Here is a 16176-nt window from a genome sequence, read left to right on the forward strand (position 1 = left end):
ACAATACAGCACAACTCTGATTATTTGAACAGTCACCGAGACTGTTCAATTGCCCTATGTATTGTTTCAGAAGGAAAATCGTGAACGATCTTTCGCTTTAATTTCGCTTTAATTTTAAAAAGGGTAATTAATTCACCCCTCCCCCTCTTAAGTACCGGATCGATAAACTCAACACAATATATTTTAGAAACACGAAAGTTGAGATTTTTATGGTATTTGTTGATGGAGTAGCTCAAAAGATTTCCGCTTTATGTGGAGCTATCTTAATTGACAATGGAGGCAATAAATTCTCTATATATAATAGAGATGACAGCTGCATAGAAGAGTTATCACATAGCAATTTTGCATCAATAGAGTTTAATTTTCGTGCCATTCAAAACGATGAGTGGAGTATGATTCTATATTTGAGAGATCCAATGAATAATCTTGAAGTCAGCAAATTAAAGGTACTTTTGGTTGGAATGAGTGTGCCCTCCGGTCGTCAGCATTTCATAACAAGCGCTTGTGCTCAGTTGTTCGAGGTGATGACGGATTTGTAGTTGTGCATTATCAAATTTTCAGTCTTTTATACGAAGCTTTTCTGACGGTGACATTAATTCGTCATGATGATACCGACTTTACCGTAAATTTACACGAGAATTTATCCGGTCGTTAGAGCGGTCATGAATATTCAACAAGCTATAAAAAAAAAGTGCTCCTAGGGTTTTCTAGGGTTTCCTTAGATTTTCTCTGTGGGGATTCCGTCTTTGCGAGTCACTGCTCTTCCTTCTTGCTCGAGGTTATTTCCTCTCATCCCCGATGGAGGTAGGTTTCTTCTTTTTTCTGTTTTTTGCTTTTATTGGTTTTGTGGGGTATTTCTGATGGGGGATAGCCGGTTTCGAGAGAAACAAACGGGTAAGCGTATATTAACGAACGAACAAGAGAACGACGAAGATGATTACGCTTGGGATGTGGGGAACGATAACACGGAAAAGAATAACAATGCCCTACTTCTCATAGGGAAATTGTGGTCGTCGAAATCAATTAATGTGAAAGCGGCAATAGATACGATGACGAAGTTGTGGAACCTAAAGGAAGCGATTGTAGGCAATGCGCTTGATGCGAAAGATAAGATCTTTGCTTTCCGGTTTGTGTGCAAAAAGGACAAATTGAGGGTGATTGAGGGAGAACCTTGGCATTTTGATAAATATATATCGTGCTTTAACGATCCTTGTGAGGAAGGTAAACTGACCGACACACCTCTATACAATGTTCCTGTTTGGACAAGAATATATGATCTACCGCTAAGGGGGAGGTCAAATGAGGCGAATATCAAAAGGTTGGTGGCACAACTCGAGACTTTTGTTATGGTGGATACGATGCAGTCTCCGGAGTTGGAGAGAGCTATTCGGATTAGGGTTTTACATAATGTGCGGAAATCGTTCAAGACTCATGTTACTGCTCGGTTACCAACAGGGATTCTAACTAAATTCAATGTTAAATATGAACGGATCCCTACGTTCTGCTATGGGAGTGGAGTTCTTGGCCACGGGGAGAAGGAATGCGAGGATGGTCCGTATGAGGAGGGAGAGCTGCGTTTTGGGGAGTGGTTGCGAGCTTCCCCGTGGAAGGTGGTTAAAACTACAGTGGAGACAAACTCGAGAGTTGCTAAGTCCTTAAATGTTTTATTTGAGGATGAGCAACGTCGTATGGAGCAGGAGAATGTGGCAAAGATGATTGACAAACTTCAATCGATATCCCTTGCATCAAAGAAGAAACAGGACCATATGGTCGAAGGGAGTATGGACAGTAAGGGTGCGAGTAGTAGCAAAGTGAATACTGGGAAAGGTGATCAGCTTGTCAGTATACATGGGACTGATAGGAGAGGCTTAAGGGTGCATGAAGAGGAGGAGTGAAACCAGGAAGTGGCCTTTGGGGAAGGTGCTAATGAATTTGTGGCTAGCCAGAGTGAGAGTGGAGGTGGAACGAATGATGAGCGAATGGTAGGCACTTGGAGGAGAAAGGAGCGAGATAAGAGTCATAGGGAGGGGAGTGTTCAATCGGTTCTGGTGGCATCTAAAAGAGGGAGGGGGTGATGAGGAGGACGCTAGTATGTCGAAGAGGGTACACTATACTATGGATGTGTGTTCATCCGAGGCGGAGGCTGAGATGACTCAGCCCAGCCCGACCTCATGAATCTTTTTAGCCTTAACTGTAGGGGACTGGGCAACCCCGATGTAGTAGGCAGACTTCGTAACCTCATTCGGAGGGAGGCCCCCATTGTGCTTTTTTTGTGTGAAACAAAGCTCAGTGATAGTGAGATGAGGAAGGTGAGAATGTTAATAGATGGTTACGATGGTATGGAAGTAGATAGTGTTGGTAGGTCCGGGGGTCTGGCACTTTTGTGGCAGAAGGGTGTACATTGCGTCCTTAGGTCTATGTCCGTTCATTATATGGATTTCGATTTGGAAATTGGGGAGGCTAGCTGGAGAGTTAATGGTTTCTATGGGTGGCCGGCAGTTCAGGATCGACATCTCTCATGGCAACAGCTACGGCTCTTAGCGGCTGAAGATACTCGGCCTTGGCTTTGCATAGGAGATTTTAATGAAATTCTTTTTTCACATGAGATGAAGGGTGGGGAGCGGCCACACTGGCAAATGAATAATTTTCGAAGTGCGGCAAATGATTGTGGGCTGCGGGATGTCGTTCTTGAGGGGTACCCATTTACATTCGATAATGGGCAAGTGGGAGCTGATAATCGTCAATGCCGATTAGACAGGGCTATGGTCACGGATAATTGGCTCGATATATATCCTTATGCGAGGGTGAAGCATTTGACTCAGAAATGGTCGGACCATACCCCGCTGAAGCTTGTTCTTGATGGGAGGGAGGGTCATGTTGCAAGGAGAAGTCGACCATTTCAGTTTGAGCAATTACGGGTTGGAGAAGAGGGGTGCGAGGAAGTGATTAGACGTGTTTGGGAGTGCAAATGGGAGGATTTACCTGAAACCACAAATCAGTGCGCCATTGAGCTACGTAAATGGAAGAATATTAACCTTGGAAAAATTGTCAAAACTTTGGATAAAAAACGCAGACGGCTGAGGGTGCTAGACGAGGGGGATAGGTCTAGTAGTGCGGTTGCAGAGAGGAAAAAACTTGTAAAGGAAATAGCACAGCTGCTCCGGGATGAAGAAGTTTTATGGCGACAACGGTCTCGGGCTCTCTGGCTTAAGGAAGGGGATAAAAATACCAAGTTCTTTCATCGACAAGCAACTCAACGAAAACAAAAAAACCATATCACGAAGCTTATCGATGCCGAGGGTCAGGAATGGGTGGGTAATGAGGCAGTGGCTGCCGTGGCTAATTCTTATTTTGTAGAGCTTTTTGCGCCATCGGAGCCTCATGATTTTGATGATGTTCTTACTGGAGTTGAGGGACGTGTTACAACGAGAATGAACGCGCTACTGGGCTGTGAATATCGAGAGGAAGAAGTACTTGAAGATCTTAACCAAATGCACCCCCTTAAGTCTCCGGGACCCAACGGTATGAATGCGCTCTTTTATTAAACATACTGGCATATAGTTGGACCTAAGGCGACTAAAACGGTGTTAGACATTTTGTGGGGTGAAGCCTTCCCAACAGGAGTTAACCACACACATATTGTCCTCATACCTAAAAAGAAAGCTCCCGATAAAATGGTGGACTTCAGGCCGATCAGTCTTTGCAACGTGATCTACAAAATTGTCACTAAAGTTCTGGCAAATAGGCTTAAAATTTTTCTGAATGAGATTGTGTCCGAAAACCAGTCGACTTTCACTCTGGGGCACCTTATCACAGATAATATTTTAGTTGCCTTCGAGTTTTTCCACCATATGAAGAATGCTAGGGGAAACGGCGGACACATGGCTCTAAAGCTTGATATGGCTAAGGCTTATAATCGTGTTGAATGGTCTTTCTTAGAGCGGTTTTTGGTGAAGATGGGCTTTGAGAGTGCTTGGATTAATCGGGTAATGTTATGCGTAAGGTCTGTCTCTTTCTCGGTTATGATTAATGGACAACCGTCTGATGTGTTCCGCCCTCATCGTGGGCTTAGACAGGGAGACCCTTTATCGCCCTATCTATTTATTATCTGTGCCGAGGTCTTATCCAGTATAATGAGAAGGGCTATGGAGGACGGGTCTATCCATGGAGTTCGAGTTGCACCTCATGCACCGGCTGTGACACATTTACTGTTCGCTGATGATAGTCTTTTCTTTACGCGGGCTAATGTGACTGAGGCGAAAAAGTTAGGGACATCCTTAGATGATACGAACTGGTCTCAGGACAAATGGTCAATTTGGGAAAGACGACGGTTTCCTTTAGTCGAGGCACTGATATGGGGAGGAGGGTGGCTGTGACGACGGTTCTGGGAGTTCGGATGGTGGAGAACCAGGATAAATACTTGGGCCTTCCTACTATGGTAAGTCACTCTAAAAAGGTTATTTCTTCAGTTGTTAGAGATAAAATTAGTAAGAAACTGCAAGGTTGGCGGGGGATGCTCCTCTTTAAAGCGGGTAGGGAAGTCTTGATAAAGGCCGTGGCCCAATCTATTCCTACTTATGCTATGAGTGTGTTCAAGCTACCAGTTAATTTTTGTGACGAATTACGATCTCTTGTCTCGAGTTTTTGGTGGGGCTCGGAGGGGGGTAAACGGAAGATTCCTTGGATTGCGTGGAGGAAACTTTGTGAACCGAAATGCAAAGGTGGATTGGCGTTTCGGGATTTTATGAGTTTCAACAAGGCACTTCTTGGAAAACAAGGATGGCGGCTCCTTACTAATGGTGAGAGCCTTATGTCTAGAATTCTGAAAGGTAAGTACTTCCATGATCGGTCTTTCTTAGAAGCTAATCTTGGTACCAATCCTAGTTACACTTGGAGAGGTATTTGGGAATCTAAGGAGGTTCTACACCTAGGCATTCGGCGAAGAATTAGAAACGGGGAGAGTACTCAGGTGTGGCATGATACGTGGATTCCTGGCACGCAATCTCGAAAAGTGATTTCCCCACGTGGTAATTTGGATAGTGAGTCGACTGTGAGGGATCTTATGAACAATGATGGCGAGAGGTGGGATGAGCATAAGATTAGGGAGACTTTTGTCCCTTTGAGCAAGAGCGTATACTCTGTATTCGCCTAAGTGCTAGCAGACCGGCGAATATTTGGTGCTGGGACCATGAGAAGGATGGTCTCTACTCGGTGAAGTCAGCTTATAGACTCCTGCGTGAGGCTGAGGATGAGGCGCCTGGGCAGTCCGATGATGTTGCTGCGAGAAGTTAATGGAATAAGATTTGGAAATATCCCGTTCTTCCTCGTATTAAACTTTTCTTTTGGCAACTTTATCTTGAGGCTGCTGCAACCAGAGGCAATATTGCGGCTAGGCTACGGCCCGAAGCAGAGGGGCTCAGTCCCATATGTAATTGCGAGGAGGAATTGTGTCTGCACCTTGTTCGGGATTGTGGGTGGGTGGGTGGGTGGAGTGGGTTTGGGAAGGGCTTGGGCTGGAGTTAAAGAAGGGTGATGGGATAGAGAGGGTGAGGGAGTGGGTGGAGGATGAGTGGAGGGAGTGGAGTGTGAGCGAATATATTACTTTCATGACGGGTTGTTGGGCGATTTGGAAGGCAAGGAATAAATGGGTTTTTGATGGGAAACGAGTGAGGGTCGAGGAAGTGGTTAAAAGGGTGGTCACGATTGTTCGGGAAATGAGGGAGGAAGCAGAGCGTGTCGAGGAAGTGAGTGCGATTCAGGTGCAGGGGATACAGAACCAGCTGAGTGGTGAAGGATGGGTGCGACCAAGGAGTGGGGTGGTGAAGATAAATGTTGACGCGAGCTGTAAGGATGGTAGAGGGACGGGGATTGGTGTTGTGTGTCGGGATGAGAAGGGAGATATGCAGTGGTCGATGACAGTTCAAGAAGATGTGGTGCAGGATCCTGAAGAGGCAGGGGCGTCAGCGGTGTTAGCTGGTGTTAGGGAAGCGCATCAAAGGGGGATGAGAAGCGTGGTTGTGGAGGGGGACTGTTTGGGTGTTATTAACGATTTGAAGACTCGAAAACAAGGGCGAAGCGACATCCACCTGATTTATGATGAAATTCATGTTATTTGCAATTTTTTCGATGTTTTTTCCTTTTCGTTTATTGGTAGAAACTTTAATAGTGTAGCTCATGAGTTAGCACATATCATCCCATGGGTCGTTGGCTGTAGACGATGGGAAGATGGTGTTCCTCAAAACATTCTTGATCGTGTTTTGTTTGATCAATCTTTAATATAGTAATACCCTTTCGGGTGATTTCAAAAAAAAAAAACAAGCTATGAAAAGAAATATTATAGGAGTAGGCTGTTTGATCAGCCGAGAAATAAGGCCGTGGAAGTGAAGGATGGTTCTGAAATTGGCTTGTTAAAATCTATAGTTGTTGTTCCAGGTGACGCGGATTTGATTATTGAAGCAGACCTTGTCGTATGTGGCATTGTCGGTGTTGGTGAATTTATATGCGGGATGGCAGAATTCGAGTTTGATCTTGAGGAACCATATTATGAGACCACTGAAGGAGAACATTATGGCATCGAAATTTGCACATCTTTTAAAGAGACCAACTATTTAGGATTTTAGCCGTGTTAATGTATTATACAACTGGTTGTATATATAACCTATTTAATGTAGTTGAGCTTTATTATAAAGTTGTCGAGTTTTATTAACAAAATATCGAGCTATGATACAAAATTATTGAACTTAACAGAATAATTATTAAGCTCAATAACTTCGTAAAATAGCTCAATAACTAGTAAAATAACTCAATAACTTTGTGTAAAAGCTCAACAACTTTGAGGCGGTTGTATAATGCTACTATACAATTGATCGTAGGATAGTATTTGTGATCCTCCACTACAACCGTGAGGATGTATATGTGCAATGTTTATTTACCGCCTTTCTTAACATTTTAGATTTCACTAAAGTTGGGGTTTGTTTGTTGGCCGGGTAAGTTTCGGGGAGCAAGAGGTTGATGTTGAATTGCATTCAATTTAGGTTAGTTTTTTTTTTTTTTTTTTTTTTTGAAACCCAACTGGGTAATATTATACCTTAATCAAGAAATCGATTCACTGCCTCAGGCAGCGTACCAATCCAAACAGAGTTGCCTACTACACTCGGTAAGACATGCGCAAGAGCATGTGCTACCTTATTATTGTTTCTACTTGTATACGACCAACTAATAGAAGAAAACAAAGAACATAACGTACGAATATCATTTAAAACTAAAAAGAAAGGGCTTCGTCCCGTCTTGTGCGCCTTAATGGCTTCAATCAGATGCGAACAGTCACTTTCCACCACCAAATTCTCGTGTCCCGCCTTCACCGCTTCCTCCATTCTATCGAGCACAGCTACCGCCTCTGCTACCCTTGGTTCCCACACCTCCTTTTTGTGCCTTGCCAAGCCCCATAACACCCTCCCCATCTCGTCCCTACACACCGCTCCAACACCCACTCCAATGCCTTCCTTCACCCCTACATCAACATTTAGTTTAACCCATCCTGGACTTGGAGCACGCCATCCCTCATCCACCTCTCTCCCTCGCCTATTATCTCCCTCCTCAACCTCCTTTTTGCTTTCCTCATACCCACTGTTAATTTCCTCCACAACATCCCTTACCCTTTTAATCACCCTCTTCACCTCGACACTTCCTCCTTCAAAAACCACCCTATTGCGCGCTTCCCATAAAGCCCAACAAGCCACCATCATCCTCTCATAATCCGCCTCTTCCATCTCCCTCCACCACCCTTCCACCCTTTCCCTTACCTCGCCATGCTGCCCCACGCCCCCACCACCATCTTCCAGCTCCATGTTAAGCCCTTCCCAAAACTGTCCAGCGACCATACAATCCCGAAACAAGTATATAATAGACTCGACTTGACAATGACACAGCGGACACATAACATCCTCACTATTGACTCGAATTGACACATTTACCTTTGTTGCTAACGCATTGTTGCAAAATTGCCAAAAGAAGAGTTTAATCCGAGGCCACACCCGCGTCTTCCACAATTTGTTCCAAATCCATTTCTCGCGAGCCCAGTTCGACGTTTTCTTTAAACTCAAATCGATTCCATCTAGCAACCTATATGCGGATTTCACACTATAATTTCCATCACGTTCGCAGCTCCAGTACCAACTATCAGCTTGAGGCGTGTTGCTTAACCTGATATTGCGAACCCGCTCCTGCTCAAAGGACATCAATACCGTGTTTAGCTGCTGCTCGTTCCAGGCCCGTCCATCATCCGTCATCAACTTAGCCACTCTCATCATCGCATTACCTCTCACACACGGTGACACCACCTTTCCCGTCTGTGTGGCTGGGATCCATGCATCACGCCAGACAAAAGTGTCACACCCGTCACCTATTCGTCTCCTCAGCCCCTTCAAAAGCACTTCCCTCGCCCCTATTATCCCACGCCAAGTATAACTGGGGTTGTCACCCAACTCCGCGTCCAAAAAAGATTTCCCATAATAGTATTTGCTCTGCATCAACCGTGCCCATAGACAATTTTGTGACGTAAGTAACCTGCATGCTTGTTTCCCTAGGAGAGCTTGGTTCATCTTAAAGAAGTCTCTGAACCCCAACCCACCCATATCCTTTGGTCTGCATAGTCGTTTCCAGGCCACCCAAGAAATTCTCCTCTTACATTCCTCATGGCCCCACCAAAATCGAGACACTATCGACCGTAGCTCGTCACAAAAATTCGCCGGAAGTTTGAAAATACTCATAACGTAGGTAGGAAGAGAATTGGCAACTGCCTTTATCAGAACCTCCCTACCAGCCCTAGACAATGTCTTCCCTCGCCATCCTTGCAACCTTTTATTGAGCTTGTCTCTAATAATGTTCGAAATTGGTTTTTTGGATCGACCCACAACCGTAGGTAGACCCAGATATCTCTCCTGTTCTTCGACTATCTCCACTCCTAAGCAACCCGCGATATTATTCCTACTCCCCTCCTTCACACTTCGACTAAATGAGACCATCGTTTTCTCCAAGTTTACCGACTGACCTGATGCTTCCTCATATCTTCGAAGAATCGTGCACACCCTCCCTGCTTCCTCTTCACTAGCTTTGAGAAAAAAGATACTATCGTCGGCAAACAAAAGATGAGAAATAGTCGAGGCATTTGGAGCGATACGAATACCATGGAGTGAGTTACTCATCACTGCTCGCCTCATTTGATTAGACAGTACCTCGGCACAAAGGATAAAAAGATAGGGTGAGAGCGGGTCACCTTGTCGTAGACCCCTTTCCGCCCGAAACACTTCCTTGGCATTTCCATTGATCAGAACGACAGACGATATAGAGGAAACACACATCATCACTCTATCCACCCATCCCCTGTAAAACCCCATACCTCGTAACACCGCCTCCAGAAAATCCCATTCCACTCTGTCATATGCTTTGGCCATGTCAAGCTTAATTGCCATGAAGCCCTCCCCATGTCTTGAATTTTTCATATGATGGAATAATTCAAAAGCAATTAAGACATTATCCGAAATAAGGCGACCCGGAGTAAATGCGCTTTGATTCTCAGACACAATATCATTAAGAAAGGGTTTTAACCGGTTTGCTAGCACTTTTGAGACCAGTTTGTAAACCACATTGCATAGACTAATTGGACGGAAGTCCCGAATTTTGTCCGGAGCCTTTTTCTTTGGAATAAGCATGATGTGTGTGTGATTCATACCTTCCGGCATTTGGTCACCACGAAGTACCCCAAAAACCGTTCTTATCACCATCGGGCCCACAATATGCCAATACGTCTGATAAAACAATCCATTCATTTCGTCTGGCCCCGGAGCTTTGAGAAGGTGAATTTGATTAAGGGCATCAGAGACTTCCTCCTCCCTGTACTCACTCCCTAGAATAGCATTCATCCACTCGAGAACTCTCCCCTCCATGCCATCAAAGATGTCCCCAAAATCACGTGATGGTGACGCCTCAAAAAGGTTAGTGAAATATCTCGTTGCAACACGCGAAACCGCCTCTTCCTCCGTCCTCACTATGCTTTCGTCATCGACCAATTTCGAAATATAATTTTTCGCTTTCCGTTGACCATCTTGACGGTGAAAATAGCTCGTATTCCTGTCCCCCTCTTTAAGCCATAGAGCACGTGATCTTTGCCTCCAAAAATGCTCCTCCTGTCTACATAACGCCACAATCTCGCTAACAATCTTCCGCCTTCGCCGCACCTCCTCTACCGACCTTCCCCCTTCATTTAATCGAGCAAGTTGGTTCTTCTTTACCGAGATAGCCTTCACTATTTTCCCAATGCTAACCTTCTTCCACTTTTGCAGTTCACTGGCACATTCCCCAAGGGCTTCCATTAGGTCCTCTCCCCAACGGTCAAACCCTCTTTGCACCGCAGTCTCACATCCATCTTTACCCACCCATATTTGCTCGAACCGAAATTTCCTCACCACCTCGCACGTGCCACCCCGCCTATCAAGAAGGAGCTTAATAAGGGAATGATCGGACCACTCTCGCCCCAAATGGATTAACCTAGCATACGGGAATTTCTCCTTCCACTCGCATGTTGCCATAGCTCGATCAATCCGACTCTGCCTATTTGCTTCCCCAGCTTGCCCATTGTCCCATGTAAAAGCATACCCCTCGAATTTGACATCTGACAAACCACACTCATCAACCGCCTCCTGAAAGTTATTCATTTGCCATTGAGCACGCGTTCCACCCTTCATTTCGTTCAGAAAAAGGACTTCATTGAAATCCCCAAGACATACCCAAGGTACCTTAGACTGTTGCCTTAGTATTTGCAGCAATCTCCATGAAAGATGCCTATTCGTCACTGCTGGCCATCCATAGAAACCGGTCACTCTCCATTCACCTCTCTCGTCACGAACAATGAAGTCCATATAATGGACTGATGAAGACAGGACCTCGCAATCAAGCTCCCTCCTCCACTAAAAAGCAAGACCACCAGACCTTCCTACGCTATCAACCTCTATCCCCATGTACCCATCAAACTTTGCACGGACGGTCTTCATCTCACGACCACTGAGTTTCGTCTCGCATAGAAACACCATGGCCGGGGCCTCCCTTCGTATTAAATGACGAAGGGCTCCTACTGCATCGGGGTGGCCCAAGCCCCGACAGTTAATGCTTAAGAGACTCATTGGGCTCGGCGGGGTTGAGCTCCCTCAACCTCTGCCTCAGGTATTCTGACGCCCCCGTCAATAGTTTTCTTCAATTTCTTACATCCACCGAAAAACTCCCCTTCCCTGCCCTTCTTGCTACCTGCCACAATCAACTCCACACCTCCCCCACTCAGACCCGCATCCCCTCTCTCCCTCCTGACCCATGTTGCACCCTGCCCTCCTGACCCATTCTTCACAATCTTTCTTTGCCCAACATCATCAGCTCCCACTTCCGTATCCTCCCCGCTCTTCGAGTTCACACCCTCCTCCATAGATTTACCCACGACCTTCTCCTGTAAGCTTATCTCCTCACCCTCTCCATATCCCATGAATGTCCCCCTGCTACCTCCAACCTGGCTAATTCCTATCCCTCCGCCCTACTCATTTCCTCTATTCAAGTCAATTTTCATACTCCCCTCATGTACCACTGTTCCTCCATGATTACCAGTATAGTCCCATCTACCACTCATGGTCTCCATACCCTGATGCTGCTCCATACCCCCATTCATATCCCTCCCCTCCTCCTTTCTTTTGCATTTAAAGCTGACCGCAATATTTTGAAGCTTCTCAATCATTTTCGAAATAGTATCGGCCGCTTCCTTATTCCCCTCCTCCTCAAAGATTGCTTGCAACGAACGTCTCGCCTTACCCGAATTTTCTTTAACAGTTTTTGTAACTTTCCATGGAGAAGCACGTAGCCATTCCCCAAACTAAAGGTCGGCCTCTTCAAACGGTCCTTTGTCACAGTCTTTCTCACCATGACAAAGCACGCCACACCCATAACAAAACGTCGGCAATATCTCGTACTTAACATCGAATGACACTATCGAGCCGTTTTGCATTTTGATAGGAATAGACACCTTAAGAGCGTTCCGAACATCATGCATAATTCGGATCCGTATTGCCCTATCCATCTCCGGGTTTGGTCCCACTTCCATACTAATATAAGAGCCCAGCATTGCCCCCATTTCCTCGCATTTGTCTCACTTTTGCGCCCCGAAATAAGTAAATCATATACCCGCGCCCAAAGTGGAACATGGCATAAAGGAGTATTTGTGATCTTACCCGATGAATTCGGCTCGTTGAAACACCAGATGAATTTGTCAAAGTGCCATGGTTGATTTACCAAGACCTTCTCTTTATCTCTAGTTGTCCCAAACCGAAAGACGATGAAAGATATTGCATTTTGGGAGCCCGAATATGACTCGGAATCGGAATTGACCCGACCCGACCTTGACCCGAGCTTTGTTGACACGTAACTGACCCGACCCGAAATAACCCGATCTGGAAACACCCAACTCGAAAATGACCCGATAAACATAACTCTAACTGACCATATGAAATCCCAATTAAATTATTTACGTTGTAATAAAAAAATTAAGGGATATTTTACGTGGTAACCCTATGTTTTTTCGTTTTCCACATGGTAACCTCATTTTCACAAATTTGCTTTTGACTGGCCATAACTAACAACCACGAGTTCTGAAAGCGGCAATTGCTTTTTTTCAAATTGTCCGGCTTTACGAAATTTTTGATCTAGAAAAAAAAATTTTCAGTTTTTGAACTCGTAGCAAGAATTGCGGTCAGTCAAACTTTAAACTTTCACTGACCGTACCTCTTTGTGGCGAGTTCCGAATGGGACATTTTTTTTTTCAAATTGAACGCTTTTATGATATCTTTGATTTGAAAAAAAAATTGTCGCTTTCGGAACTCATGGTTGTGAGTTATGGCTAGTCAAAGGCGTTTTTGGTAAAAATGAGGTTACCATGTAGAAAACGAAAAACCATAGGTTACCATGTAGAATATCCCAAAAAGTAATCATTAAAACTAAACTATAAATAGGTAATAATCTAAAATGCACTTTTTTCTCTCTTAATTATTTGCCCGAAAATATCCTGAACCGAAATAACCCTACCCGCTTAACCCGAAACAGACCCAACCAACAAACACTGCTACCCGAAAAAGTCCCGACCCGAAATAACCTACTCGCTTACTGTGAAACAGACCCGTCCAACAAACACCGCTGCCCGAAACATACCTAATCAATAAACAGACCCGGAATTGGGTAAGTAACTGATTACATACTAATTATTTGGATGAGTACTTATTTTTTTGGTGTATCTGTCTAACCCATTATTTTTTTTTACCAATTTATCCAAAGACAAACTTTTTTTACCAATTTGTCCATAATCCCTTACTTTTTTTACCAATTTGTCAATATGGCTCTGAAACCTTGATGTTTAATTGTCTATACTTTCATACTGCTGAGAGTTGTTTGATTTCAGGCATAAATAAAAATACATTATTTTACCTAATGTCAAACGAATATAGAAGGGGGCATATTAGACAATAGACACGGAGTATATCATACATATACTAAATCCGTTCAAGACAATTTTATATACGTTTGATTATTAAAATACAACTTATATACATTGAACAAACGTATTGAAATCGATTTAATGGATGGGGTACATTTTTTGGCATATTATATGAGTTTCACTTGGACCTCGCAAGCGAGTCTATCTAGTTGGGTGTGGGATGAGTTAGTTAAGATTTGGTCAATTTGGGTATGTGAGAATTCGCGGCGAATCAAGTTAGGTTGAGCCACTCTGGGTTCGGTCAATTTCAGATGTTTTGTAATTAAGTTACCCAAGGATGGTGGTTAGCATGCGACAATAATTAACATTTGGGCCTGGTTAAATACGGTCGGGTTATTTGGTTGCTTTTTCTTAATCGTAATTATTGTATTTTGAGCTAGGTTTAGCCATTCCGAGTTTGGCAAGGAATATGCAAAACCGCCAATGCATATAAAGATTTGAAAAGTAGGCGTGGGCGCCCACGCAAAGACGAAGCCTTAGCAGTGGAGAAACCATCCCCTGGCCGGTAACAGACCTATCCTAAGGTCTTTTTCCTACACACAAGAAAATTCATCTGGTGCATTGAATGGCAAGCTAAGGACACAGTCCAAGTGGACGCTGAATTGTCACAGTCGACCCTCGACAGCTGGTGATTATAATGACAATGAGCACATACAATGGAGATTTGAAGAGTAAATACAAGAATTTATACAATTCACACCAAACTTTTTAAAGCATCACACCATTGAAACAAGAATAGAAGATAAAAGAGAGAAAAATATTGATATTACAATCCTTGACGTTGATTACTAGTTTCTTCGTTTGAGAGACGCAGCAGAGAGAATGACGAGAATCATGAAAATAAAAGCAGCAATGAAAGATGCCGCGACAGCTCCGCTTACTCGCTGACAGAAACTCTCAAATTGTTGGCAAATCGCTCCCCAGTTGGTCTTTGTGTTGCCTTGGTGGGCCAGATACACTATGGCAGCAGCTGCTCCTGCCCCTGCTGTTGTCAAAGCTACCATCTGTTGGTGATTTAAGAGTAATTACCGGTTCATTTGGCGTAATTTTTTTTTGATAATAATGATACCCATCTATTGTAAATAGGTCATTTGGCGTAATTAAGGTCGGTTCATTGATGGGTAATTTCGAAATAATATAATATGAGTTCGGGAAGTACGGAGTGTACGCTCGTATAATTATTTACGGGATTGCGGAATAGTTTTCGTTCGAATAACTATGACGAGGGTCTCGCTGCCCGGTCAGCGAGTCTGGGTCCAGGGGCGAAGTGCCCTGGTTTAGGAGTTCGGGGGCAATGCCCCCGAAACTTTGGCAGTAATTAAATTCCGCGTAATTTAATTAATTGCATCAGAATTTCTGATTGCAACCCTTCAGAAATACATCACCCTGTTTCCTCTTTTACTCCAAATCCTTCCTATATATATAGATGAAGGATGAGAAGAAAAGAACACAGAAAAATTAATCTTCTTTTGCATCAAGGAACGTATAACAATCTACACAAAATATTTCTAACAAAATATTTCTATATTAGGTCTCTGTTTTTTGTGCCAAAAATCAAAGGGCACCGTCTTATCTCAGTAGAAAGTTCGATTATACTCGGGCACTGTTAAGGGTCGAATTATTCTATTAGGAAAGCGGAGTCGATTCGGCGCAGTTTTATTGTCAATTCCTTTTTCGTACATACTCAAATTCTAACACCATCACCTGAATTACAATAACAATATTTACTCAGTGCTTTGAAGGCTCCTGCCTAGACGGGACAAAGGGGTACACATGTTCAAAACATAAAAAAGTTATTTCCGAATGATTCTGGATGCAATGGCTGGAAATCTGGAATATTATCGTGTCAAGGGCGAGGAGGAGGAACTTGATCTCACTAAAGAGAATGGCATGGACAGGACCAGGTATGCACTTGCTATTGCATTCGCTGCTACGAAAAACCTGTCATTTTTTTACAACCGTTAATGTTATACTACTCGATTATTCAATTTTCGGGTTTTGTTTAGGTTGTCAAAAAAAAGAAGAAAAAAACACATACGAGAAAGCGGGAAGATCATAGTATCTAGCTCGAAACTGGAAGAACTATGTGAAGAAGTTCAAAGTCTGATTAGTAGTTCCCATAGTAATAGCAGCAGCTAAAGCGGCAACTATCCCGGCTAGCCTTAAGATGAAGTCCAAAATAGCAAGTCCTCTTGCCAACCCTCCTCTACCCCCAGCCATAGCACTGGCTTTCATGACCGTGAACCCTTTGTTTCCTCTTGGCTGGGTGTTCGCATCGTGTATGTTCGCTGTGGCTGATTCCGACATTTCTGGTACGAGCGAGGACGAGTTAAAAGATTAAGATGCTTGAGAAAAGAGAGTTGTGAATGAGATGATTTGCATTAGCAGAAGATTAAGGAATATATAGTTGTTCGAGGCATGGAGGAGTAGGTGATGGTGAAGTAGATGAACTAAAGAGGAGTTGTTATTGAGACTTGCTCCATTGTCATTAATCAAGAGTGGTTTGTGCAATAATTTTACACCTTTACAGTGTTTCAATTGACTTTTTCCATATTTTTAATTTAGTAAAAAACTCGTTACTCTTTGGCTCTGGATTA

The 16176-nt window shown here is 43.8% G+C and overlaps 3 protein-coding genes and 1 pseudogene across 3 annotated transcripts; 2 read left to right on the forward strand and 2 right to left on the reverse strand.

The window, feature by feature from the left end:
• The first annotated feature begins 2171 nt into the window (after positions 1-2171).
• Positions 2172-3545, forward strand: LOC141632701 (uncharacterized). The gene has a single exon (XM_074445220.1). The coding sequence runs from the start codon at positions 2172-2174 to the stop codon at positions 3543-3545; it is 1374 nt and encodes a 457-aa protein (XP_074301321.1).
• Positions 3546-4396: 851 nt separating this feature from the next.
• Positions 4397-5152, forward strand: LOC141632702 (putative mitochondrial protein AtMg00310). The gene has a single exon (XM_074445222.1). The coding sequence runs from the start codon at positions 4397-4399 to the stop codon at positions 5150-5152; it is 756 nt and encodes a 251-aa protein (XP_074301323.1).
• A 1936-nt stretch (positions 5153-7088) lies between these two features.
• On the reverse strand, positions 7089-10916 carry LOC141632703 (uncharacterized). The gene has a single exon (XM_074445223.1). The coding sequence runs from the start codon at positions 10914-10916 to the stop codon at positions 7089-7091; it is 3828 nt and encodes a 1275-aa protein (XP_074301324.1).
• A 3451-nt stretch (positions 10917-14367) lies between these two features.
• Positions 14368-15886, reverse strand: LOC141632704 (casparian strip membrane protein 5-like; annotated as a pseudogene).
• Positions 15887-16176: the final 290 nt, after the last annotated feature.

The sequence above is a fragment of the Silene latifolia genome, chromosome Y (genome assembly GCF_048544455.1).
Source record: "Silene latifolia isolate original U9 population chromosome Y, ASM4854445v1, whole genome shotgun sequence".
Taxonomy (NCBI): domain Eukaryota; kingdom Viridiplantae; phylum Streptophyta; class Magnoliopsida; order Caryophyllales; family Caryophyllaceae; genus Silene; species Silene latifolia.

Bases quoted from the DNA above. Each gene is read 5' to 3' on its own strand.
- LOC141632702 (XM_074445222.1), top strand. From the start codon at position 4,397: ATGGTGGAGAACCAGGATAAATACTTGGGCCTTCCTACTATGGTAAGT.
- LOC141632703 (XM_074445223.1), bottom strand. From the start codon at position 10,916: ATGGACTTCATTGTTCGTGACGAGAGAGGTGAATGGAGAGTGACCGGT.
- LOC141632701 (XM_074445220.1), top strand. From the start codon at position 2,172: ATGAATCTTTTTAGCCTTAACTGTAGGGGACTGGGCAACCCCGATGTA.